The 26,899-nt window shown below is 42.6% G+C and overlaps 1 protein-coding gene across 6 annotated transcripts in view; it reads right to left on the bottom strand.

Annotated features, from left to right (window-relative positions):
- SAMD12 (sterile alpha motif domain containing 12) overlaps window positions 1–26,464 on the bottom strand; it is a 190,990-nt gene extending 164,526 nt beyond the window's left edge. For 4 of the 6 annotated variants that reach the window (XM_032678154.1, XM_032678164.1, XM_032678173.1 and 1 more), the window contains exons 1-2: window positions 14,629–14,675; window positions 8,322–8,497 (exon numbers count right to left, since the gene is read on the bottom strand). In XM_032678154.1, the coding sequence (XP_032534045.1) occupies window positions 8,322–8,497; window positions 14,629–14,665 (213 nt within the window). In that variant the 5' untranslated portion in view covers window positions 14,666–14,675. Of the gene's footprint in view, window positions 1–8,321; window positions 8,498–14,628; window positions 14,676–26,330 lie in introns of those variants that run through there. The other 2 variants (XM_032678183.1, XM_032678145.1) reach the window with 2 other exon arrangements.
- Window positions 26,465–26,899: the final 435 nt, after the last annotated feature.

Below are 26,899 nucleotides of genomic sequence, written 5' to 3'. Positions count from 1 at the left end.
TAATTGTTCCAAGTATGATTTTTGAGGTAAATGCAGCTTCTGAAATACAGTCTCCTAATGCAAGGTCTCACCTCTATCAGACATGGATAACCATTTCAACATCAAATGCAGAGGTTAGCTAGTAGGGTAGAGGAAAGAACCAAGTTCCAGATCCAAATACCGAGATTCAAGTGTCAAAGCAGTCCCTAAAGTGCAGACAGGTTCAGCTGAGCGGTGCTCACTTCAGGTGGAGTCTGATCCCTCTCTGTGCTCCTCTGAGCACACTGAGCAGATCTCCACCAAATGTAAGAGGAGTTTACACACCTAGGTACTTGTAATTTAAGAGGCAAACTGAACTCTACCCATAGCAACTCAGGGAAAGACACACTCCACTCTGCCCCGGCCACCCTTTTCCAGACTTCTAATGAAATCCTTTCCCTCCTCAGCACTGATAATACAAGAAACTCCTTTCAGACATTATCACGGCTACTACAGTCCCATACCCCTTTTACGACTGTGACACTTCTCACTCCCAGTGCTCCACAATTATATTATTTTTCAAAGTGGAAAGGAAAAAAAGTTCCCACTTCTAAAGAAAAGGGCAGAGGTCATTCTGCCCCTCTACTCCACTCTTGTGAGACCCCCTCCTTGGGTACTGCATCCAGCTCTAGGGTCCCCAGCACAGGAAGTACATGGACCTGTTGGAGCGAGTCCAGAGGAGGGCTGATGATTAGCAAGATGGAGCATCTCTCCTACGAGGGAAGGCTGAGGGAATTGGAATTGTTCAGCCTTGAAAAGACAAGGCTCTGGGTGACTTAATTGTAGCCTGCCAATACCCGAAGGAAGCCTACAAGGAAGATGGAGAGGAACTTTTTCAAGGACATGTAGTGACAGGACAAGGGGGAATAGCTTACAAACTGAAAGAGAGTAGGTTTAGATTAGATATTAGGAAGACATTCTCTGTGAGGATGGTAAGGCACTGGCACAGGTGGCCAAGAGAATTTGTGGATGCTCCATCCCCAGAAGTGTTCAAGGCCAGGTTGGATGGAGCTCTGAGCAACCTGGTCTAGTGGAAACTGTCCCTGCTCACAGCATGTGGGTTGGAACTAGATGATCTTTAAAGGTTCCTTACAACCCAAATCATTCTACGATTCTATGATGACTGCAGCAACTGCCCATCAGTTTGGCAGAAGTGGCAACCACATGTGGCAGATTAATGCAGTTATTGTTATAACTCAGGTGAGATGCACCATTTGCAGACCTGCAGTGCCAGCAGTGGAGCATTAAACTGCTTTCCCATTTTAAAGGCTAAATTGGTTCTATAGAACATTTTGTAATCCCTCTAATCAGAATGCTATTATTTTCTTGACCAGACAATTCTATATTTTCCTTTCTCAACAAGGTAGCTGTGTTGGGGATATAATACTGCTTTATTTTTGAAGCAATCTCTATGAAGCCCTTAAAGTAGCTTCAAAGTGGAAGCAGAGAGTTTGGATGGCTTTGTTGAGCAGCTTCACAATGAGGCAAGCAGCAGAACTGGCACTGTAAGTACATTATGCATCCACACGTTGTATGGAATTGCTTTTTCCTCTAAAAGCTGCTCCATCTTTTTATCTATATTTCTTTTTCCCTCAAGAGAAGTTCTTTTAAATAAGGTGTCCGTGTCTATATGTGTGTATAGTATTGACATCCCACTTATTTCTAGAGTACTACCACAGCTTTTTACTGCTTATGTTTGCTAATATGTACTGCAATTGCTGCTCCTTTTCACACTAGTGTAATGGGAAAGAACACAAATTTCACATTGATAGCTTTCACAGGACGACAGGAGCCAGATCAGACTATGCTTCCCTCCTTATGCTCTCTCAGCTGCCTCTTTGTAACCATCTGCTCAGGCCAGCCCTATACAAGGACTGCAGTCCCTCCCTGCAGCAGAAGCCACTGCACTGCCGTGCATTTGTGCAGCCCCGAGCACACTGCAGGGTCACAGACTGCACCTCTTCCCACAGGCCAACACCTTGACATGCTCCACATGCAAGCACTGTGTGCAGCAGCTACTGAAAATGTTCTCATCCTTCATTTTTTTCTGAAAGTCATAGTCCAACTGCAAAAAGCCTAAGAGAAATTCCTCTTCTTATTACCACCTGATGGACTGAAGTGATAGGTAGAACATGCATAGATAGAGCACCTGTACAACAGGTGAATTTCATAAAGGATCCCTTTAGGTCAATCAATACTGTCTTTGTGAGTAGATTTCACCTGTTCTACTTAAACGCATCTAAAAAGCTAAGTATTCCACTGAACTAATTATTTTCGTTTCTTATGGGGAGAAAAGCAACAGGAAAATAATCACACTTGGTGATGGGGGGCAAAGGAGAAGCACACGAATAATGGTCCTTTGCAGCTGCCTTTCTTTCCCCTCACTGTCCTGGACAGAGCACTACAAACCAAGTCGGGTGAGATCTCCCACTTCCATGTGGCTGCTGTCAGGGCAGATATTTTTCAGAACCCCCAGACACGCAGTCAAGGTGAACAGGATGAATAGGAGAAGCCAGATCTTTTATGCTGAATGTAGAAACCTCGCTGCAAGAATGTGGGCTTTCATATTACACTATTTATGACATAATGGATGATACAGCAATGGTGAAAAACATGCTACAGCAAGAACACACTTGGATTCCGAATCAGACATTTGTTCTCCTGTGATAAGCTGGTTACAGGACCCCAACAGAGAGAGATGTTTCTTATTTTTCTGGCTCATGAGAACGTGGATTCTGAACTAAGCAGCTATATTTTGCACTACAGGGAGGGTTACTCCAGCACTTCATTCACACCAGTGAAATCCCTGAGCAATAAACAAAACATCAGTCTCAGCTGTTTGAAATGTACAGAGTCACCCAGCACTCCTGTTTCACAGCTCAGGATAAGAGGTTTATTCGCTGCACGGTTCTGAAACTTCAGGCTTCAGCCAGAGGTCACAATTGTGAATGACAGGCTGAGAGAGGAAGAGATACATATACATTGAACGTTTCAGCACCTTATTTAGATACCTGAAACAAGACAGCATGGATACTTCTAACTATGCAACACATGAAAGAAAGAGTCTATTGAAAATGAAGATAGAAGCAAGCACACTAATTATTGTGCATTACTAATAATCACAGAATGAGGCATTAGAAAGGCACATTGCCCTGAAGTATAATTATTTCAGCTATGATAGTAACATTTAACAAATATTTTTAAATCCACTTCAGACATACTGTACGCTCAGATTCTGTACCCATTTTTGCTTGAATTAAAGAAGACCCAATGCAATAAGTGGTGTTTTGTCACTGTTGCAGTCAAAGAGTGGGGAGAGGAAAAAAAATTGGGAAAAAAAATAAATCACACACCATATCTATTGACTTTCATTGTGGCGAGCTGATGTGGACATTGGTAATCTGTTAACTACTGCTCCAAAAAAAATCAACTCAGAAAAGCAAACTTTCTGTCAGTAAACTAACATTTCACCATCTAAGGCGAGCACCTCCACTGGGAAACATGCAGAGGTCTGCAATTCAAACACCTTCCCACCCTGTCACACCATTTTACAGCAAAATCTGGAGGAGTGGAACAGCCCAGCTGGGCTTTTGTTGAACCTTCACTTCAATAGGTAAAATGTTTGTTAACTTCAGTCAGTCCAATCTGCGTTCTTGCTCCCACATCCTGTGGCCACCAGAGGAAGAGGATAGTAGGAAGACAACACAAAATAGTAAAACATCTTTGCCCCAGTTCAGTGGGCATTGGTATTTCTCAACAAACCACAAAAAAAAAAAAGGAAAAAAAGAAAAAGGGGGGGGGTGTAGAATGATTTGGATTGGAAGGGACCCTAAAAACCATCTAGTTCCAAGCCCCCTGCCATGGGGAGGGACACTCCCACTGGACCAGGTTGCTCAAAGCCTCATCCAGTCTGGCATAATACCATCTTTCTCATCCAACCCATTTTATAAGCTTGACCAATAAGGATAAACATTGTGAAACAGAAGCCACTGATTAAAAAACTTAGAAAATTCTTCTAGAAAATTACTTTTTCTAGTCTCTTGTCAGAGAACAGCACCAGGACATTTTTTTCTTTAAATAACTGACAAAACTTTTATATTTCTAAGAATTCTGTAACACCCTTACTATTTAAAAGCCTCACTCTTTTGTGCTTGGACTTTTCATCACACACTTAACACACATACCCCAAATACTTTCCAATCAGAGCAGAGCTCCACTCCCAGGGAAGCCATAGGAGCTGTTTCTACCCCAGTCAGTGCTGAATTGGGACCAGTAAGACCATCCTCTGGTTACTGAGTTCATCAGCCCTTTAGTGTTGTTCGGTGTCAGTTTGAAAAAAAGTATTTTTTTTAAGAAAGCAAAAGCAACCAAAGGAATTAATGAGCTACACTGCAACAAAAAGTATAGTCTACTTGTGTCTATATAGCACTTAGCAACAGAAGACAAGATAAAAGCTTCTCACTTCTTTTACCAGTTGTGGGTTTTTTTTACTTTTCATAGTTTTCATGAACATTTTAAAGGATTGTTAATTTGTCCTGAGTTGGATAAAAAAAACTGCAATAAAAGATAAAAAGTCTAACTGCAGTGGTTGCCATTAGAAAGCCTTTATTACCTGCTACTACTGCTACCACATAATGAGACAAAGTGTGTCACCAGATATGCACACCCTACTTAGATCTCAAAACTCCCTGAATAAATAATCTAACAAGTGACAGACCAGGTTTGGGTCTCACGCTCACAATGAACAGGGCTTTGTGAGTGCAACACGTGGGAGGCCTTGATAAAAGTTAATACTTCCATAAGAGATCATTTTCTGAACCTTGTTAGAAAAGTCACCTTCTGTTAAAGCCATACTCAGAGAAGTACAGGACTCCAAAAGTATAACAAAACTTTTTGTTTGTTTCTTTTTAACAGAACTCTACTCTGTAACTATGATATTAAAACCAAACAGAGCAGACATAAGAGCCAGAAGTAGAATTTTAATGAAAAAAAGATAAGAATTCCACAAAACACACATAACAGAGGTTAGATGTACGTGGTGTTAAAGAAATCATTTATATTTTAAAATATATTAGAATATATTTCTATATTAGAAACCATTCTTGCCTTGTACAATGAATTTTTCCACTCTGTAAAACTAACCACTCAACTGCCTGTTTTTAAATACCATAAATGCTGAAAAATCAATTACCGAACAAGAAAGTGATATATTGATATATAGAAATAAAAACAGAAGTATTTTTACACTTCATCTATTTTCCTAGTTTGTATTATATCCTGTACATTATCAGAGTCTGACTGGATTATGCACATCAGTTTAGATAATAATAACCCTGGCCTTTTCTGGACTTGCTTATATTTGTAACAAGGTGGTTCCTTAGAGAACCAGCTGAGGGAGGCTAAGATCACTGTTCCATTTTCCATTAAAATTCTACCTCAGTCAGCCTATAAATCTTAGATTCCATACTCATCAGGAACTTATAAATGAGTGATCCTTCACTCACACTACACCTTCTGTTGTCTGCATCCCAAATACAGAAACAAATACTTTTACTCCCATATTTACATTACAGTAGATGCATAAAAAGGAAATTTAAATCTATCTGTAACCCATGAGTTACTACTGTTCTGTAATTCTATAGCTGAGGACAGAAAAAGTAGGACACATTTCATTATAAAGGAGATTTTGTTTGTTTCTTTGGACAGCAAAACCATTCATTGTTGGAAGTACTGGAAGTGGTCTCCATGAAGACAAATTAGAAAGCTGAAAGCAGAGAAGAGGGTCTAGAAGGCATCTTAAATTATATTCAATATATTGCATTGCTTTGTGCAATGTAAGTCTCACTACTGTGGATATGAGATATGTGTTAATACTATTTGGATACCTAGGATTGCAAAGAAATCTTTTTAAAAACATCTGAGCAATGAGGAATTATAAAACAAATGGCTCTGCCCACAATGCTTTATTTACAGTACTTTCCTCTATTCCTGCTCATCTTTCCACTGTACAGATATGATTGCATGGATGAAGTTTCATAATGACAGCTTAATCCAACTCTTAAAGCCACACAAGTTAAAATCCAACTCTTTATTTACATTTTAGAGGATAAAGCAATAAAATTTTTAAATTTAAGGCAGAGCTAGCCAGAAAAGACAGGCCACCTCAGGCTGTAACATATGAATTCAGATGAAAAACGTCACTAAAGTAATACAACACATAAAAGACAAAGTTACTAACAAGGCAGAAATACATTCAGAAAAATAGTCCATTCCACTAGCTTGATACTAGCATGCCAAGCTTATTCCATCAAGCAAAAATTCAGTTGGTTTGTTTGTTTTTAAATGTGAAGCATGCCCAATTTTCTCAATAAAGCTACTGCAATCAAATGTGGGAAACCAATAGTGGATTTCACTACCTTGAGAGCACTATGCTTCCCCTCTTCCCCAGCTGTCTCCACACCAAGAACAACCTGTTTTCTATTCATCAGTCCAACGATTACAGCTCAGACAGTGGAAAACATGCTCCATAACATTAAATCACTGATATATTTCATTCTGATTTTTCATTAGGATAAGTCTTTTGCAAGCAAAGACAAGTTTGATATGACTGTGTTCCACGTCAACTACACATGAGCCCATTTCCAATTGCATCATTTAGCTTCTTCACTCCCAAGCTTGTAAGATCTGCTCCAAGTTTAACACACCTCCTCAGCTTTCAATACAGGGCAGATTTTCATCTGCTGATGTTGAAACATGAGCAGGGTTAGCTTGTCTTTCTCTGTGAAAAGCTGGGTAAATAAATTATTAGCTGAGCTTTGTCTCAAAGCCCATCCAAAATTTGGTGATCTTGTTACCAAATGGATAACTCAAAGCACATAAGCACAAACCTGTTCTCCAAGGGTTCAAGAGAAAGCAGCAACATGCTTCAGAATGGCCACCAAATACACTGCAAAAGTAGCAGTGATTTTAATTATTGCCAAACTGTAGTAGATCTAGTTGGATGAATTAAGTCAGAATGAATGACTGTAAATTATATTAATTTAAAACTAAATATTTTAGATAAAAATCAGAATGGAGAATTCATACCAAGCCTTTATTGTCAAGGCTACTGCTCAAAACATTTTATTTTAAAAGTGAAATATGTCACAACCATACGTGTATTACTTGTTAGATTTATTGTACTGTTGGCGTTAAGAAATACTTCTACTTGTTCAGTCATTGAAATAATTTCTATTGCCTTTTTTGAACGTTAAAAAAAAACACTCATTTTATTTGCTTTATTAACTCTAAAAGTGTCAGATTCAGTAAAAACTTGATTTTCCACTGTACAGAAATCACCCTCAAACCAAAAGGTTTTAAGCTTTTAAAGATCAAAAAGGCTGATAAAGTTTTTAAAGAATCTCTCACAATTATTTTTATAACGTTCTCCTACTTTTCATTCTAGTTAAAAATGTATCTAATATGACAAATTTTTGTCCTATACCCAAAGTATCTGGAGCACACACATTCACCTGCACTTGGTAGTCATGTCTGCTGCACTCAAACAAAAAGCAGCAGCTTATGAATAAGAACAGATGCTACATTTGTTTTTAGGAATTCACCTCTGAACTATGTTTGTTCACCATCATATCAGACACGGAAGAACTGGCCTAGTATTTTTTCTAAAATAAGTTAACAGTTTATTAAAATCAGTCACCCCTATAAAAATTCTCATATATCCACAGAACCTTTCTCTTCTTTTACCTGCCCTAGGAAAAAATAAATAAGTAAACAAAAAAAAAAATTCAAGAAAAACATATCTGTTGCCATGCTGATTGTTACCCAAGTCATTTGGAGAAAAAAGTCTCCATAGTGCCTGAAAAAGAGCGATTCCAGTATTTTAATTATCTTCATTTAGAGAAAAATAAAATAGTTCAATGTCCAAGATGTGTGTGTGCTAGAACTCCATGGCAATACTTTGCTTCTGTAACACCCACTTCCTCAGACTGTTACTTTTGCACCTTTTTATGTCTTTCATCATCATGGCTGGGCTTCGCGAACGAAGATTTGGGAAGGCACTATCCACATTTGCTGCAGGCACGCTGGTGGCTCATGAGGCCAATATGTGACAGACATATCCGATTGCAAAAGGCGCAGCAGAAAGACTCCTTAGATGGTGTAATCTGCAAGACACGGTTCTTTCTGCGTTGCCTTTTTTATGTCTTTAACAGAATTATAAATGCTTTTTAAGCAGCAGCCAGGACTTCAAGAAGCCTGGATTCTTTAAGACTCCCCAAAATAAATAAGAATCCAGTCCTACCTACCTTAGATATTTCTGGCTCCACTTGTCTCTTAGGTGTCTCTTTTGACTCAGGCCCTTTTGGAGCACTAGTGTTCTTAACTGAGGGTGATTCAACTCCTTCACCTTCGAGTTGCAGATTAATACCTTCTGTGGGGACAGGATGATCAATACCATTTGGATTCAGATTGCAATGGATAGCTGGGAAATAAAACACAAGAAAGAGAAACACTGCTTAGGAAAGAAGTACCCGATGTTTCAAACATTTAGCACAAACTGCTGAGAAGTGCCATGTGGTAACCAGAGCTATGTCAGACCATAGCAAATGAACCATTGACATGGATTCAGGGTGAGCTATTTGAGAAAGAAAATGAGAGAAATGCAGCACTGTATAAGACTATTTAGTTCAGGCTACTGTGTTGAATTGTGCTCCACCAGACTCACTGCGCCATCCAAGACCCTCAACTTAACAGCTCTTATCAGGTATTCATCATTCGACCATGCCTTTTTTTCCTTTCTAGGCAAGCAAGTTAAAGTTTTTCTACTACATTTTCAATTCCTACAACATTTTATGTCTTAAAGAATGTGGGATAAGTAAGCTGTATGCAGCAAGTCAGCAAGTCATTCTCTGCACAGAGTAATGACTTATCCAGCTGATTATCTCTCCTTCAGCCCTTTGTACTACTGCAAGTTACCACCTACATCATCCTAACAAGCAAGAGGAATGTACTCTCTATGAGTATATAATGAGATGTGGACTAATGACAGCGGAATAAGAAAAGCATTCAGAGAAAAAAATAAAACAAATGCAAACTACACTACAGAAATGCCCATTTAGAACTACAGCAGCAGTTTGTTTTCTGCCTAAATTTTTACAGTTTCAGCACTCACATAGACAGTAACCTTAACAACCTTCTTGGCATGCATGGCAATTTTAAAATGTGTGGATCCTGAGGCAACTTCCCCTTCATGGGACTAGCCCACCTTTGCATTTATATTCTTGTGTAACTGTGCTACTTTTAGTGCTACTTGTAATTAATGGTCCTAAGTTCCCATGTGCAAAAGAACTTTGCTCAGATACTGTGATGTAATGTTTGACAGACCTGAATAGAAACCTAAACCACAATGTAAAGCTAAAATAAAAGCTGCCCTTTTACCCTTGCTTGGCTTAGAAGGAAAGGGTGGGGAGCCAGGGAAGGAATCAGAACTGCCAGTTTCTACCAGCTACAGATCAGCCTGCAAAGCCTCTCAGGGGAAACTCACTCAAGCTCCCAGAGAAGGCAAAGGGTTCTTTAACCACAATACCTTCTGAAAATTCATTCACCTTATACCCCAGAGTGTTAATTGAAAACTTTGAGCCTAAGTTACAGCAATTCCTTGGTACAGAATTAAAGCAAAAGGCAAAAAGTTGGCCTCTTCTCCTTGGGATTTTTAAAAACATCCAAATATTTGTAAAGACAAGTGATCTCTGCAAGCACAACAATACCTACATCTGCAAGCTAGGACAGACTATAGGAACTTAAAAATCAGAAATGATTCTGTGCTTTATATTTATATCAGCGTGTCTTAAGACACCAAAAAAATTCTCTTTCCTAGATCATATCCACCTACTATTATCTAACTCCTCTAGAACATATTTACCTACGTAAAAGAAAGAAACAATTACTAACAATTACTTTGCTTATCCTCCAGACCACAGAAAAGATTGATGTGATCCACCAAGACAGATTTTTTTTCACAGTCCAATGAGGATGGAAACTGTTCTTTTAGTAGCCAAACTAATTCACTCCTTCACAAAAAGTGAGAGATATTCAAACCAACCTGTAAAAGTACTCCCTGTTCACCCTGCTCCAGCAAGGGCTGGAAATTAGCAGTAGAAGACACTTGGTATGGAACATGGTCCATAAAAATCCCTCCAACTGTCTTCTCCAAGGATCTTGCCTAGCTGAAGATTCCCGCACACACCTTTGAAATGCTAACAGACCCCAGCAACACCCAGAAACAGGCAGTTATTGGCTGTCAGCTCTGTTCCAGTGCTCACCAAAGAGAAATGACAAAGCACAGCAGGACTTCACCCTGCCTGGAAGAACGCTGCCAGCAGCAAGCTTCCTGTGAATTGCAACTCCTCCCTTCCCAGTGCCCCCAAACAATAGCGATTAGGGAGGAGGGTGATAGGGAATGAACAAGGAAATCCTTCTGAGTTACAGCACTCATTTACCATGCATTACAGGAAGCTATAAATGATAGAGGTTTCTGATAACATGGTAACATGACTAACCTTATCTCCTTCTACATATGACCAGGTGATCTGTTTAATGGATGAGGGAAAGGCTGTGGATGTTGTCTACTTGGAACTCCAGTAAAACCTTTGATACTGTCTCCCACAGCATTCTCTTGGAGAAACTGGCTTCTTATGGCTCAGATGGGTGTTCTGTTCACTGGGCATAAAGCTGGCTGGACGGCCAGGCCCAGGCAGTGGTGGTGAATGGAGTACATTCAGTTGATGGCCAGTCACTAGTGGGGTTCCCCAAGGCTCAGTATTGGGGCCATGTCTGTTTAGTATCTATCGGTGATCTGGATGAGGGGATCGAGGGCATCCTCAAAAAGTTTGCAGATGACACCAAGTTAGGCAGGAGTGTTGATCTGCTGGAGGTTAGCATGGCTCTACAGAGGGATCTGGACAGGCCAAATCAATGGGCTGAGCCCAGCTGTATGAGGTTCAATAAGGTGAAGTGCCGGGTCCTGCACTTGGGTGACAACAACCCCAGGCAGCACTAAAGGCCAGGGGAACAGTGGCTGGAAAGCTGCCCAGTAGAAAAGGACCTGCGGGTGTTGGTTGACAGCAGCTGAACACGAGCCATCAGTGTGCCCAGGTGGTCAAGAAGTCCAATGGCATTCTGGCCTGTATCAGAAACAGTGTGGTCAGCAGGACCTGGGCAGTGATTGCCCCCTGTGCTCAGCACTGGTGAAGCCACACCTTGAATCCTGTGTACAGTTTTGGGCCCCTCACTACAAGAAAGACATTGAGGGCTTGGAATGCGTCCAGTGAAGGGCAACAAAGCAGCAAAGGAGCAGCTGAGGAGCTGGAGTTCTGTATCCTGGAGAAAAGAAGGCACAGGGAGACCTTATCGCTCTACAAATACCTGAAAGGAGGCTGTAGCCAGGTGGGGATTGGTCTCTTCTCTCAAGTAATAAGCAATAGGACAAGAGGAAATGGTCTCAGGTTGGATTTTAGGAAAAATTTCTTCATGGAAAGGGTTGTCAAGCATTGGAATAGGCTGCCCAGGGAAGTGGTGGAGTCACCATCCCTCTAAGTATTTAAAAGACATGTAGAGGTGGCACTTGGGGACTTGGTTTAGTGGTGGACTTGACAGTGCTGGGTTAAGGGTTGGACTTGATCTCAAAGGCCATTTCCATCTTAAATGATTCTATAGTTCTATAACATCACCTGAATGGATTAAAAATTAAATAAATCACTTGGCAAGATGCTGTCCATCATTCTTTCGAGAGCAATGAATGTTAGTGCTGTTTCAGCAATGCTTTTTATTGGACTCCTTCAGGATACAAAAGAGAAAAAATGGAAGAGGTTGCTAGCAATTCAATACATAGCCATTACCTTTTAATTGAAAACAGGTGACTGATTAAAAGAAACACAGGCTGCCTTAGGAGACCTTTGCAGAGTTGTGAATACTGGGGAGAGAGACAACTTTTTTAAATTTCCTAGGGATATTTATTTCCTAAAGCGAATAAGTATCTCAGTCACTTGGCAAAGCTAATCTCTCTTTGCCATGACACATCTTCAGGTGGCCAGCTCTACTGTTGTCTTCTAGTCCTGCCTCCAACCCTCAGCTGCACAGGGGATAGGAAGCAAAGAATATTTCCTTGCATGGGTCTGTTATTTCCTGTTACCACACAGAAATATACAGATCCATCTCTGGGGCAGACAGAGGTGGAGCTCTTGCCTCCTTTTAAATGTCAGTGCAAACCAGAATTGTTCCCTTTCAAGATTTGTTAAAATAGGGAAAGAGGTTGATGTTCTCTTCTTAAATGAGCACCTTGTATAATTTTAGCTAGATAAGGTTAGCTGTAAATTCAGGATCAACTATCAAACCTAATAGGGTTTGGGGGGCTAACAGCACCCAGGGTTAACACTCTGTAGAACTGAGTTTAAACAGCTCTCAGAAGATAATCACAAATCACTAACTTTACCACAGCACAAGTGCTCTGACCCTCATAGCTGGCACTTCTTAAATGTCTTTTAGAACTTAATGACATTTGTCTGGAAAAGATTCTACGTACAGACAAAGTAGTTTCTTACTACAATATTGTCCAGACCCTTACCCGTCATTACTCTGGTATTGGCTAATACCAGCTCATCCCACCCTCTGTATTCAGACCATTTCCTCACACCACTGCTTTGACAATATTTCTACTGCCTCAGCACTTCTTCCTTCTGCCAAACTACATCCATCTCATCAGTCCCAGACTTTAAAAGTCCATCAAGACAACAAACACTCTCCAAATCAGCTGAAAGTATCAGCCTAATACCAGTAGATATCAGCAGTATAATTAGGTTTTGAAACAGAACCTCTTCCAATATTCTTCCATACAATCTCAATATTCATACATCATCCATATGTCCCAGTAATACAACTCTTCATCCAGTTTCAGATCATTTATATTCTCCTTTCCCTGCTGAAAACCCCACCTCACAGTTGATTAATGCCATGTCTTTCTCCATGCTCCCCCAACAATTGTCATTTAACTTGGGTTGAAAGCTTTCTGTGGTGGGAACTTGTTTCCATTTGGAGAGGGAGGGTGGATGTTCTGTAGAGCACCGACCGCACAGCAACAAGCACATGATGAATGGTGCCGGCAGACACAACAACACAGATCCACAGATTACATTTATGAAACAAACTGTTATTTAAAACAAAAGGTACTTAAGTGTTCTTGTACTCCTAACTCAATGGTAGAGCTGAATCTTCTGGAAAATATCCACTTTTCCAGAACTTAAATAAAAGACTGCTGAGATCTGCCAAGTTATGAGAGTCAACAGCTCTGCAAAAAAACTAGTGAGTGGAGCACCCACATTGTAAAAATGACCCCACATCTGTCCTAAAAAAATAAGGAAGGAACAAAACTAATGCAATACACAGTGTATTTTTTTTCCACATGGTGGAACACAAACCCAAGTCCTTTCCATGTATAAAGAGCAAGAGAATTTGTTCCCCTGCAGGAGCTGCCCAATACATGTGAGCTGAGCTCCGTGCCCGCACAGATCCCTTACAACACGTGCAGGCAATTTGAAAGGAGAGCATGCAGGGCAACATGAATGCTCTGCTCCCCTCCCTACCTTACGTGCCTGCCTCCCAGCTGGCAAGCAGCCAAGAGACAGCTTGTCTGAGCACGCTTGATGGTACACAGAAGTCACCAAGAGCCATAGTAAGTTACTGGCATCTGGGGGCAAGCCTTGTCTTTTCCTAGAGGGTACTCTGTGAATCTTGTCTGGAAAAAAGCCTGAAGGCACGGTTTAAAACACAGCCTTGATACATCCAAAGTTTTGCATGGGCAGATGGAAAGTCTTTGTCTCTCCATCTGTAGGCTCAAGGCTTAGCAGATAAATCTATGATCAATTGCTACCTCTGTGCACTCCACTGCCTACCGTGTCAAACATTTCATAACTACTTGTTTCAGTGGGAATACTGCTGGCTGCTTAAAATTTTAAACAGATCAATTAAGGCTACATTAAAGCATATTTGGCAAGTACTTGAGTTACATGAAATAACAATTGTTCTATTCTAAAGAGTGATCGAGTAAAAATAGCATCATCTTACTCATGTGCCCTGTTCTCTGTGCATCATAGTCATATGCTTGCTTTTGCTATTTGGAGACAAAAAGCAGGCACAGGAGATACCCATCCAACCTGTAACAATCCTTAGAAAACTTTCATGTGTCAAATACTGGCAACTTTGCAAGCTTCATTGTGTTCATTTCGCAGACTTAGCTGCACAATACTAAGAGGTAAGTCCATACAGTGCACCTGCTACTCCCACCATAAAATGCCACATTGGTGAAAAGGACAAACAGAAGTTCATCCCTATAGTTTGAGCATTAACAAACTCAGGTTGGACATAGCAGGGACCTTATAAACAGGGTCCAAATATCTTTTCAGTCATCTCAGTAGTCACAAAAGTCATGAAGATTTACAAGGTATTTCCAGGGAAAAAGATCTTTGGACAGCAGCTCTGGACTTGTTCCTTCCATCTCTGCCCATTTATTTGTCAAAAGCAAAGCAAATCTCCAACCACATCAAATTTTGCAGTCAGCACCTTCAATCAGATTTCTACACATTTCCAGATGCTGCATTTCAATACCAAGTAGTCAAAAAGCATCCCTGAGGTTTTGCTTGCAAATTCACAACGTGCTTTAACTGGGTTGATCAGAGAGGAGACATTTACATTGAGAACACTGAGGTCTCATTCAGATTGAGATGACACCTTACACTGACCAAATGAGCAAGAAGGATCTGCACTGCCAGGCCCTTCCTGTATTTCCCAAAGCTTATACTTCATTAGTAACTCTGAAAATCCCTAGAAAACATGGGATTATTTCAAAGATTATATCTGATCTGAGCAGATATATACTACAATACTAAAAAACAAGATTAAAACCAGCTAATAAAGATGGCTTTAATTTGTACTATAAAATTTAGAATTTTTTTGACTACTTTGTCTGGCAGAAAGTTTTTTCCCCACTCATCAGTTTCCATAACTCCTATGGATGGTCCATTTGTCTCACCAATCAGGTTCCAGTTTTGAATTACTTCTCCATACAGTCCTATCTCTACCTAATGTAAACTGGCACAGTTCCCCCAATCCATCACTTTGGACCAGCTGAAACTGCAGTCAAAAGTTTCACATGAATACAATCTGCTGCTTATGTTGCCACCTGGTAAATACTTCTGGCAACCTGCTGAGCAAGCAGCTTCAAGATTTTGCCCACTCTGTTTCTCAAACCTGCCTATCTAATGGCCACCAAATCAGCAGCATTCACACAGAGCAAAGAAGCCCAGCAAATCAGGATGTTTTCTACTACAGTACAGATAACATGAATTTATCAGAAACCTTCTCTAGGCTGAAATTCCAAAGTACTTAAATGAAGTAATATTGGTGTTTAGCTATCTGCTTCTGTTGGTCAGCATCAAAAATCAGCATTAAGCAATTGTAAACAGGCTGTGCCAAAAGGCAGGCCAGTGCTGAGCTGTGGAGTGCATTATAAACTGCTGCTACTGATGAGCTGTGCCTGGAGCTTTGAGCCCAAAGCTCAGACAGACACAAGCAGCAAGGCTTAGCAGACAGACACACACACTGCTGTACCTGCAGATCCCTTCAGAGAGTTTCTTGTCTTTCTAGCCTCTCAATCATAACTACTAGTCACCTACCAGATTAATCAATTTAACAAACAATAAGCTTCTTTCTTACAAGATATGAATTTTACAATCAAGACTTGGTTCAAGCAGTGGGACCTGTCCAACAGCTGGGAGGTATCTTGAAGGGCAAGAGACAGCTCAGCAGAAAAGAAGTGGACATTGAACCAGGTTAAGATGGGCAGGGAGGGCAGAGCAAAGAGGAGAGAGGTGTAGGAAGAGGACAGAGGCAGAAGGGGATAAAGTGTTCACAGGAGGAGTGTTCATTTTAGTTTGTAACTGTAAGTTGTGGGGGTTCTGCCTTTTTTACCCCTTTAGAATTATCATCAACAAGAAAATTTAAAGTTAACTGCATTCCTGATGCAACTATCCTGGAACATCTCTAGCTAGACAACTGGGTAGTCATCAACCAATCACCACTACAAGCCACTCGCTCTCTCCAGAAACAATGAAAAAGTACCCAAAACTAAAGCCAAAGAATAACACAGAAAAAGTGTGTTTTCTGAGAAAATTTACTACACTTCACATACATCTCCCAAACACACTTCAGCTATAAAACGGTATAAAGTCTTGTACAGCATCAGGAGTATATCAAGAAACCAGAATGAGTAACTTAGCAGTTTCATATCTAGAATCAAACTAAACTAATAATTTGGATGAAGGCCGCACAAATTTTGAGTGTAGAGAAAGAAGAACTCCTTAGTTCTCTATAGAACAAAACCACTAAGCCCAGAATAAAAAATCCTCTTCTTGTATGAGTTGAGTAGACTTCTAAGACCCTCATCCCACCAGGATACGTATGGACTTAGGTTTCTTCAGCTAAAAAATTTCCTTGTACATTTTTTACAATTTTCCTAAGGGAAGCTACTTATTTTATATATGGCCATATCCACTTGCTATATCTTATCTCACAGACTTTAGTAAATGCTGTAAACATAAAAGACAGTTTCTGTTACACTTGCTCTTCAGGAGACAGACTGCATGTCATCACTATGACAGATAGACCTTGAAGCCTCAGCAATGCAAAGTTCAGCCTTTGCAACAGCCACAGGATTTCATGATAAAAAGCAGGCACAGTGATTGGACAGCCAAATTATTTCTGAAGCATTTTCTCATTCCATTTTAATAAAGGTACAGTGGGTACAAGCAGTTCTTGAATTCCCACAAGCAATAGAGGCTCACTGAAAAATGAACCAAGTCAGTGAATAAATAAGGCCAGACTACCACAAATCCTGTACAGGTATAGATGAAGAGGAGAATATTGGCACACAAGGGGAACTAGTGAGCTATGCAACTAGATAAGAGCAAAACGAATCTTAGTGAATAAAGTAATAAAGGTCACTAAGTTACATGCATCGCATGTACACTAGAACATAATTTGAGCAACGCATTAAAGTACAAAATAGTTGGTAATTTGTTTTGCAAATTAATTGCACCCTCTGTTAATAAGAAGGCTTGTGTGAGCATCTAGAGAGCTTCTCTTGAAAAGTGAAGAATTCTGGATTTCAAGACTGTGAGATGCACAGACTTGCAATTAAAGAGGGTGCTACAAGAGATAAGAAGTAGAAGTATGAAAAACAAAGTAATGAATTGGTAGATAGAGAGGAAAAGACCTAAAATAATTCTCTCTCACCAGGAAAAGTATTTACCATACATAAAATTGCCAGTCACCAGCCAACTTAGGCAATCTCCAGACTAGGTATCACTGTTGCCTTCAAGATTTCACAGAGAATATGGAGAGATAGAAAAGAGAATGAACACACTTGGGTATGCAACAAGTCTTCATTAGTTCCACTAGTCCTGGAAGAAACTTGTCTTGCAATGACTGCTTAGGAAATTAGCTAGTCATGCTTCACCACAAATTATATTTCTGAGAATACTTCTCAAGTCCTAACAGCACTATTATTCAATTCTATAACCAGCCAGCATTACATCAAAAACCTTTTTTAAACACTAGTGAGCCTATCCAGCACATAAAGAACAGCTCAGACACACACAGGTTAAGTCTTTATTATGTCACTAGAGGTGCACTGACCCACACATGTATCACAGATCTCTGCCTTCACCCTGCTTAGGAAAGCTGGTATCTGCTGAACACATGGCACAGAAATGGCTGCAATTCAGACGAGGACCCAGGCTTTAGTCCCTGTCACATGAATGATGCAGAGTCATCAAAATGCAAAGGAAAATATTCATTCTCACTAGCATAACTAGCATGCAGTCTGGCAGTTGACTTGTTTCCAGTCCTGGCTTTCTCTCAACTGCTTAAAAGTTACCTCCTTTATCATTGTTCGAGGCTGCCCCTTGCCTTGCACATTTAACTGAAGAGTCTGGAAATGCCTTCTTTCCTTCCCCCAGTAAAATTCTTCACCTCCTACTGCTTACTCATACCACTATATCCTCCTCCCTCTAGTACCCCAGATGATTTGTGTAGCAACAAACCCTTAGCCAAGAACACGCAGAGGACAATCCAAGAGAAAGGTTCTATTGACACACATTACAATTCTCTTTCTTTATGTTTATGAAACAGCATTACTAAAAGTCTCTTTCTTGCTTTTACTAGTTTATTTGGAAAGAAGCAAATCAACTCAAAAACCCCTCTGGCAGAAGAAAATAAAACTTAAAAAAAAAAAAAAAAAAGCCACAAAGACTAGGCAGAGGAGAGCAAATGAGAGGGGAAATGAAGGGAAATAATGACCTGAATGTTCAGCAAGCAAAGTTCCACATGGATAGGGCTGCACTACGGGCAGGCTAAAATCCACCCCAAATGTCTTCCTCACACCCTCTACCTGGTCAGTCACACAGTCCCTGCAAGCATATTAGATCCTGTAATTGAACGTGGTATTCACTTCAGTTCAAGTTCAGCTCCCTGCACACCTGCTTGCTTCATCCAGGAGCAGCACATACTAGAGTGAATTCTTGTTGTTTCAAGTAATGAACCTACTCTTTAATGCCAAGTTTAGCTCATGCTGCACAGAGAACATACAGCTACTGACAGCAAGTCCCTTACCCTCTTTGCAGTCCTTTTGCCACAGAGCACTTCTGGAGAGACAAAAAGGTGAAGGAACATACAATGAACCCAAGACAGAAGCCACTAAGGGTAGATCTGTAGATCTAATTTGCTTCGGGCTTTCCTGGAGGTCTTTCTCATATTTCACCTTATTTATGCAGGTCAGTACCAGTGTTTCCAACCCTAGCTGCTGTGGGGAATCAGTATTTTCCAGGATGGCATTTCTACAGCTGCAGCCTAATGCAGGGCTCCTCCTTCCCCCCAGTCCCACTGACCTGACATAGCAGACAGTTCCTCTTATAGTATCAGTTCTCATACACCAGGAAAAAGAGATCTACATATCTTATGCATCACGACCCTGCCTGGTAACATTTTTATAGCTCAGTGCCTAATTTCCCATCTCCTCTCTGTTTCTGGGTTGTCCTGGCAAAATTTTCCTCTCAGTTACTCAATGCAAATCAAGCTGTTGTGGTGAGTGGAATTGTTCTGGACAAACAACAGGTGAGCTAGACTTTTGTAATAAAAGTCATTAGGCTGGGTCAGACTAAAAGTCTTGGTCTTTTTGCCACTGCTTAAGAAAATAGTGTTAGAGCAGGGCATATATGAACTGATCCTGCCTCGGCAGGTTAGGAATAACCCAAGGTTGAAAGTGCACCTGGGGAACTCTGTGTTATATGAAAAACTATTTCCTTTTTTTATTTAAAGCACAAAACCTTACAGCTTAATGCTCTGCCTTGTGACCCAGTTCCTTTTTCCACCTCCTCCAAACCATTCATCCAAACCATTCCTCAAGGCCTAAGGATTCTCTTCATGATCATCTCTCTTCCAAGCTAAAGAATCACAATCTTTGTAACCTGCCCATCTCTTTCCAAGTTAAAGAATGACAAACATTGTAACCTGCCTCCAGAGAACACATCTGTCTCTGACCAGCCAACTGCCCTTTTCTGTATTCTTTCCCTCTTTTGGGGTGTGGCAAGCAAAAATTGTAGGCAGCATTCAAAATACAAGAGCAGTATGCTGTGATAGAAACAGAGATCTTCCTTGCCTTGTTTTGAGCGCTCCTTGTACTTCCTGAAGTCTTATTTGCTATTTTAACCAGCACCTACCAGCCAGGTTGCAGAAGACTTCAAAATTACTCAATTTTCTAGCCCTTTTCTCCACCTTTGCTTTTGGCACATTTCAGAACTACTCCCTCCACATTTTTTGCATGTTTTGAGCAGACAAGTGAGGGCTGAGTCCTGCAAGGGTAAATACCTGCATCCCTTCAAAGGCAACAGCTTTCATGAGAAATAACCCAAAATAGGATTGTTCAGTTCCAAACTCTGAATATCTCTTGTTCACAGAAAGGGGCATCCTTGCATCAGAGATGACACAGTCTGGACAAAAAGAGAGACACCAAAGAGACGAAACCGGGCACAAGTGGTTCTAACTGTCTCAGCCAGGACAGCAGAGAAAGTTGGCTCCAGAACCAGACACAGTATCCCTACCAGACTCAGAAACTCAATACTCAGTGCACTGAAAAGCAGCCTTCTAACAGCTCTACTACCTCTGCAAACTAGCAGTACCACTTTCACAGACCAATAGGCAAAACAAAAACTTACGGTGCTCCACAGATACATAGGTCTGCACTCACTTGCAAGCCTACACAGAGGATGTTTTGGACAGAAACGTCCCCAGGGTTATCAACTCAACAACCAGCACCAGCCTGCAATTCCCACACCACCCAGCTACCGTGCTTTACTTCGAGCTTGTCACTGCTGCTATCCTGCCATAACCCTCGTGACATAGCAGTACTGGAAGCACTAGAGACTGGCTCCAAGGACCTTGCCCTGGCCTCAAACACTGAGCTATAAACAGAGGAACAAAGCTACACAACCTCCTTGGATGTTGCCAGCCATGCTTGGACATCACAGAAGAACAAAAGAACTCCAAAACCCCTTGAGAACAGTTCTATTTTATAATTTTCATTTAAACAGTGAACATGAGATCTTACAATGTTGCTACAGGTTCTGTCAGTACTTTCCAGAAGTACTTCAGGAAATGCATCCAATATCTAACTTTTGTCATTTGCTCACTTTCCCATCTTGGTGGAAAAGCACATGAACTTTCAAAGCATCATTCCTTTGTCTATATATTACCACCACCTGACAAGTTTTATCCTTATGATGGGATACAGTTGTACTGAAATAGTAAATTTATATTAATCAATGTCCTCCTTATGCTTCTAAGTCTTCCATGTATTTTAAAGAATAAGGTCAAACACTCAAGGAACTCTGCCTAAATTGATTGATCTGAAAGTACTTCTGAGTTTCCAGGAACACTCTTATCCTACAACAAAATTTCATCCAAGGGAAACACAGTGTGACACCAAGTCGATACCATACCTTGATTCCTGCCTAATACAGGTTCATTTCGAAGGCAAAGAGGGGGAAATGATCAAATAACTGCAATCATATCCATTCTTTACTCAGTCTGAATACACCCAAAGAGACTCCACTGCAGTGACGTTCTTTGTTGCCACAGCTTCATTTTGAGATCTCCAATTCCCACCATGGAATGCATCTTCTGAACTTCAGCTCACAGTCTCCCTACATGATGCCTGAGAAGCATGGTGTACCTGTTCAAAATGAGAACTTGGCAACACATAACAGACTGCTGGACTTAAACAGCTACATTACTCCTCTGGAGAGAGATCATAAACTGTGACTTTTTCAAGTGCAGCAACATAGATTGGAAAGCTCTAAGCAGTGGTTTAAAGCAGAGAAGCACACACTGCCACTAGGCTGTATGCACACTGCAGGGGTGGAAGAGAGGTTGTGCTGTTGCTGACCAAGAAATAAGGGTGTAGATGTCACAGCCCAACAAGAAGGCTGCCACATGAATGCAGATAGGAGAAGACCTATGTTCCAGTCTGGTATCCCATAATTGCTGATGCATTTTTGCAATAAATGGTCACAAAATAACACACAGGATACAAGACCAAAGGCTAACATCCAAATCTTATGCCTCGCTGTCCTGTGTGCACCTCCAGCACTGGTCTTAATCATCTCCTCTGCTATGACCCGATGTGACTGTTTCAGCTGGAAAGTTGAAATGAGATATGTCTCTCAGTCCAGCTTCCAATTGGCAGATCTTTCCAAGCCACATGTTGGAGTCCCTCTAGCTAAGAAGTGGTTAGAAATTACGGAAGAAAACAAAAACACTGATGGAAGCATGTGCTATTTTTGAGTCAGAGGGTTTGTTACGTCTTTGCTCCATAGGCAAGTGTGCTGAAACACCATCTATTAGATCATGTTCCCTGGAAACTTGGAGACATCTAGTCTGAGATTGAAGTGGGTGTAGGACTAAGACAAAGCTGAATAAATGAATACCTGTCAAAAGAGTTGCACTTTTGGGCACACCCTGGAACAGCATGATAGGTACCTACACTGAAAGCTGCTTCAAAGCTGTCCTTCGGGCGATCCTGAACTCACTTTAACATTCCGGGCAGAGTTGGCATAGCATATCTATGAGCTCACCATATCTCCAGTCTCTGAGGAAACACATGGCACCATTCAATATCCATGGAGTTGCTAGGCACTGAAGGCATTCCACCCAGGTGCATCATGTTGCTGAAATTCAGAGGATCACTTTGATGGTTGGTTACAAGCTGCAAGTAACTTCTGTCCTGCAGCAATTAACCTTGATACCACTCCCCAGAATGCCCTAACCTCCTTCAAGTCTTAATCCTCTTGAGAATTACTAAGGGGTAAGACCAGCCATTGTCATTTTATGTCAGCAAGGCTCCACTTCTTAGTAAAAAATATTACCCTGTAGGAAGATCCACGGTCTGAATAGCATGAGCCCACTACAGAAGAGCCATAGGAGAGTGGAAGTTTATATAAACTTTCAGGGGGAGACCTGCAACAAATGTATGTGTGCACTTTCCAAAGCCTGTACATAGCAAGAGAGGTGTTAGACCAAACTTCATTAAACGTTACCAAAGAACTCTATGATATAATCAGCATTTTTTTTGCTCAGGAATCTCAAAGACAACACAGGTCAGAGCTGCAGGGGATCCAACAGAACTGTGTGGGATCACCTGCATGCATACATCATCTAGTGGGTGCTGTCAGTCTCTCACTTTCCTATGCAATAAACAATGTGGGGAAAAGAAATAATTTCTCTCTCTTCCTCTTTACCTCTGCTGCACAAGAGCAAAATGAAAAAAAAAAAATTTGAGAACAGTGTTGCAGAGATCAAAAGCCTTTTTCTACTGGCTCTGACCTAGTTCTTTCATTCTTACTAGAGGGAAAAAAACCACTTAAAGGAACATTGTCAAAACTGTTAGCTCTAAAAATAGACTTACCTTGGCAGTGCTCCCATCTAGATGGGCTCATATTAAGAAGTGCAAACTCACTTTCCCCAAAAACACACCAATCCTTTCATCAATCTGGAAGCACTGGCACTACGCAGCCCAAAGGACCTCCCAGTCCACACAATCTTCTGGGGCACTCAAATACATATTATATATAACTGACAAGGAACTGTAATACCCTCCAAATTCCTATTTCATATTTGCTAGTCCATCTCTGTCAGCTAACCCAGTAAAAAATTTTGGATATTTTCCTTAAGTAAACTGATGAAGATTTGTTTCCATAACTAGACCCCAGCACTCCATACTAAGACAGGATAAAAATAATTTGAGTAAGATTTCAACAATTTTTTAGATAAAATGAACAAATTTTTCAAAGATTTTCCACAAAGCATAAGCTACAAAACATTTTCACCTTAGCCACATGGAGCATTTGTGAAAGGAGAAACAAAAGAAACTCTCTGGGTTTGTGGCTGAAGCTGACAAACAGACAGTTTCCATAGAACAATAGCCGTGGTGGAGCTGGTGGGGCAGCGGATGTTGGCTTCAGCCAGGAACTCCCATGCTCCAGAATCCACGGCTCCCTTGTGCCCCAGGGACCTTTCCACTCCCTGCCAGTTGCATCACAAAGCCAGCCACTTGCAAGTTTGCACAAGGAGCCAGTTGGCCCAACCATTCAACACTCTATTAAAAATTCCAAAAACCCTGGAAGCCCATCCTAGCCAAGCTCCCAGCTGACTACTACAGAAACTGGGAGGACAGACAACCTCAGCTTAAACCAAGTTTTCAGGGCTTTCCTTATTTGCAAATGTCCAGAGCTGATGTACAGGTTATGCTCTTGAGATCCCAAGCTGCAAACCAGGAAAACATTTTTTCCAATTAAAACAAACAAATTAACAGAAGAATAAAAAACCCCAACTGTCTGTGCTTCCTGAGTTCGAGACATTTTGAGTTCAGCAAACTGCCATTTTTCTACAAAACTATTTATTTAGAAGAAGATTTAATGGCAACTTTACTTCTGACTGAAGTAGGATCTGTACACTGTAGTGATGAGAGCCATGAGGAACAAGTAACCTCTCAGCTTCCCAAATACAAGCCGTAATGCCACATGTTCCCTGCCAAAAGTCACAGTTCAGGAACAGAACACAGCTCACTCCCAGGGCTCCAATACAGCAGAAGATGCATTAAGATAAAAGCAGGCTTTTAAGCACAGTCACACAAAGAAACATAGTTCCAACAGAAAACCATGGATAATAAAAGGCCTGAAATGGGCATGCACTATGTTGATACAAAGTAGTCACAGCCACATGGCAACTTGTGCTGAAATAGTCATATTCCTGGGTAAATGTAAGGGCAACAGAATTATGCAAAGGCCAGATAGTTCAGAGAGAAAAAAAAAAACAAAATGGGAGGAATGCAGAACATACAGACCAGAAAGCCTGTTCTGAGACACCACAGCAGGATGCATCCTGAGGGAAGGAAATGGGACGAAGGAGTTAAAGAAAAAAATCCCATCTCAGGAGAAGGGAAAAAGCACTCCTTCCCAAAGCTTTAGCAGAGCTTTTCTTCATTAATATTTACAAAGCTTTTAGAGATTCTCAGATGGAGGGCACTGCAGATATGACAGGAATTATTACAGACCTGAAAAGATCTAGCAAACAGACTGAGAAGGACTTCAAGTAAATAAAGGAGGATGACATTAGTGAGCACACTGAAATAGGGGTTGCTGCTGGCATATGAACCATCTGGTGCATGGCAGTCCATTTCATTTACTTACTTACCCACTACTGGGCACGCATGCCCAGTTCTTGTCACTATGCTTTTGCCACCAAAGAAGTAATGCTTTTACTCAGGACCACTCATTACCTTCCTCCTTTGTATCATTCCAGTCTTCAACTGCCATTCAGTAAAGCAGCCTGTGCATAAGAAATCTGTTTGCCTCATGGAGAAGCTCAGTATGAACAACTTGAGAGGTACACAGATACGTTTTGAGACACAGTGGTCTTGTTCACCTTTATTTGAATTTGCATAGGAAGCTAGTTTTCAGGGATGTTAAGCTCCACACTGCGTTCAGGAAGCCCTGAACTATCATTTGCACTGTTCACTTGGGTACCCAGCAAAAGACAGCTTCAGCACGATTTTCAGCAATAAAGCAAGTGCTTCTGATGGTACTGTAATCTCATCATAACTGAGAAACAAAGCTCATGGTAGTCTCAAGATGAACACCCCAAAAATACTGACACACCCCAAATTAAGCACAGGAGAAGAGGTGATATGGCTAGTTTACGCACTGTGGATTTCTTAAACTTTCCCAAGGGCACCAAATAAAGCAAGAGGAGGCACAAAACCCAGGATTGTCAACACCTTGCTCTAAAGCACTAGAAAACTGAGTGAATTTTGGAAGTGGACAGCAGCAAAGCAGATCTACTTTTTCCCATACACCTAGATACCTCTCTCCTCCAACTTCCCAAAAGCCCCATGGAAAGGGAACACATAGCCAATGTCAGATGCAGGAGCCCAGCATCAACTGGAAGACCTCCGCAAACCATCCACCTTTCCACGTCTTGGTAGGCATCGTCTCAGTTACCGGGTACTTTCCCAGGAGCCGAGCATACCTCGCGAACACCCTACAGCTCCCGCCTGCCCAGGAGCTGAACACCTCGGCCCTCAGGCACAGCTCTGCGCCCACGCGGGAGCGATCGGGGACTGCCGGAGCTTCGTGGGCACCGCGGCCTCGGGGCACTTGGGAGACCGGGGCGGCAGCGAGCGACAGCGGCGCCCGCGGGAACCGGCCGACGGCGGGGCGGGGGAAGGCGCCCGGGGCTGAGCGCGGCCGCCGGGGCCGCTCCGGAGGGAGGCGGCGCAGGTCGGCCGCCCGTGCCGGGAGAGGCGGCACCTCCGGGCCCGCCGGGAAGTTGCCGATCGAAGCCTCCGGGCGGCCCCCGCCGCCTCCCCCGCCCCAGGCGGGGGTGGCAGCCGCGGCCCGGCCCCGCGGCACCTGGCCCGGGGCAGGCGCGGCGCTGGGGGCGGCCGGGCCGAGGGGCGCGGGGGGCGCCCCGCGGGCGAGGCCAGGGCGGCAGAGGGGCCCCGCCGGCGGGTACTGCCCTCCCGTCCCGGCTGAGCCGAGCCGAGCCGGGCCGGGCCGGGCCAGGGCGGCCCCGCCGCGGCGCAGGTGAGTGCCCGGGGGAGGAGACAGGGGAGGGACCCCGGGGGCGGCGGGCAGGGGACGCGGAGCCCTTACCTTCCACCGCCATCCTCCCGGCCTCGCATAGTGCGCCGGCCGCCGACCCGGCCCCGGCGGCGCTGCCCCGGCCGCCCCCCCGCCCGCGCGGGCTCCGCTCATCTGCAGCCGCGGCGATCAACCTGCAGCGCTCGCTGACAGCGGGCGGGGCCGCGCCGCGGATCCCTGGGAAACGTAGTCCCGGGAAACGGGCGCCCGGCCAGGCACCGGTGTTCCCCGGGGCCCGGGGCGGCTCCGCGTGTCCCCGCCGGGCAGGGAGGGCAGCGCGGGGCGGTGGTGAGGGGCGGGAGGGTCGGGGACCCCCAGGAGGTGTGTGTGGGAGAGGGGCTGCGCGGCACCCTGTCCCGCGAAACTTCACTGCACAACTCCGGGATGTTTCTCTCCAGGCTCTCAGCCCCCTCAGACATCCAGCCTGACGGTTCCAGGGACTGAGGTGACAGCCCGTTCTGTCCCCGTCCCATTCCACCGCACTCCCTCGCTGGCCAGAGGAGTTTATCCGCAGAGAAAGGGAAAGGCACACACAGAGCACCGAGAACCACCAGTCAGCACCTCACCCCGAAGGGAGGCCC

This window comes from Chiroxiphia lanceolata, chromosome 1, assembly GCF_009829145.1.
Source record: "Chiroxiphia lanceolata isolate bChiLan1 chromosome 1, bChiLan1.pri, whole genome shotgun sequence".
Classification (NCBI taxonomy): Eukaryota; Metazoa; Chordata; class Aves; order Passeriformes; family Pipridae; genus Chiroxiphia; species Chiroxiphia lanceolata.
The sequence above is the reverse complement of the archived record's forward strand: the minus strand, read 5'-3'. Positions and strand labels throughout refer to the sequence as shown.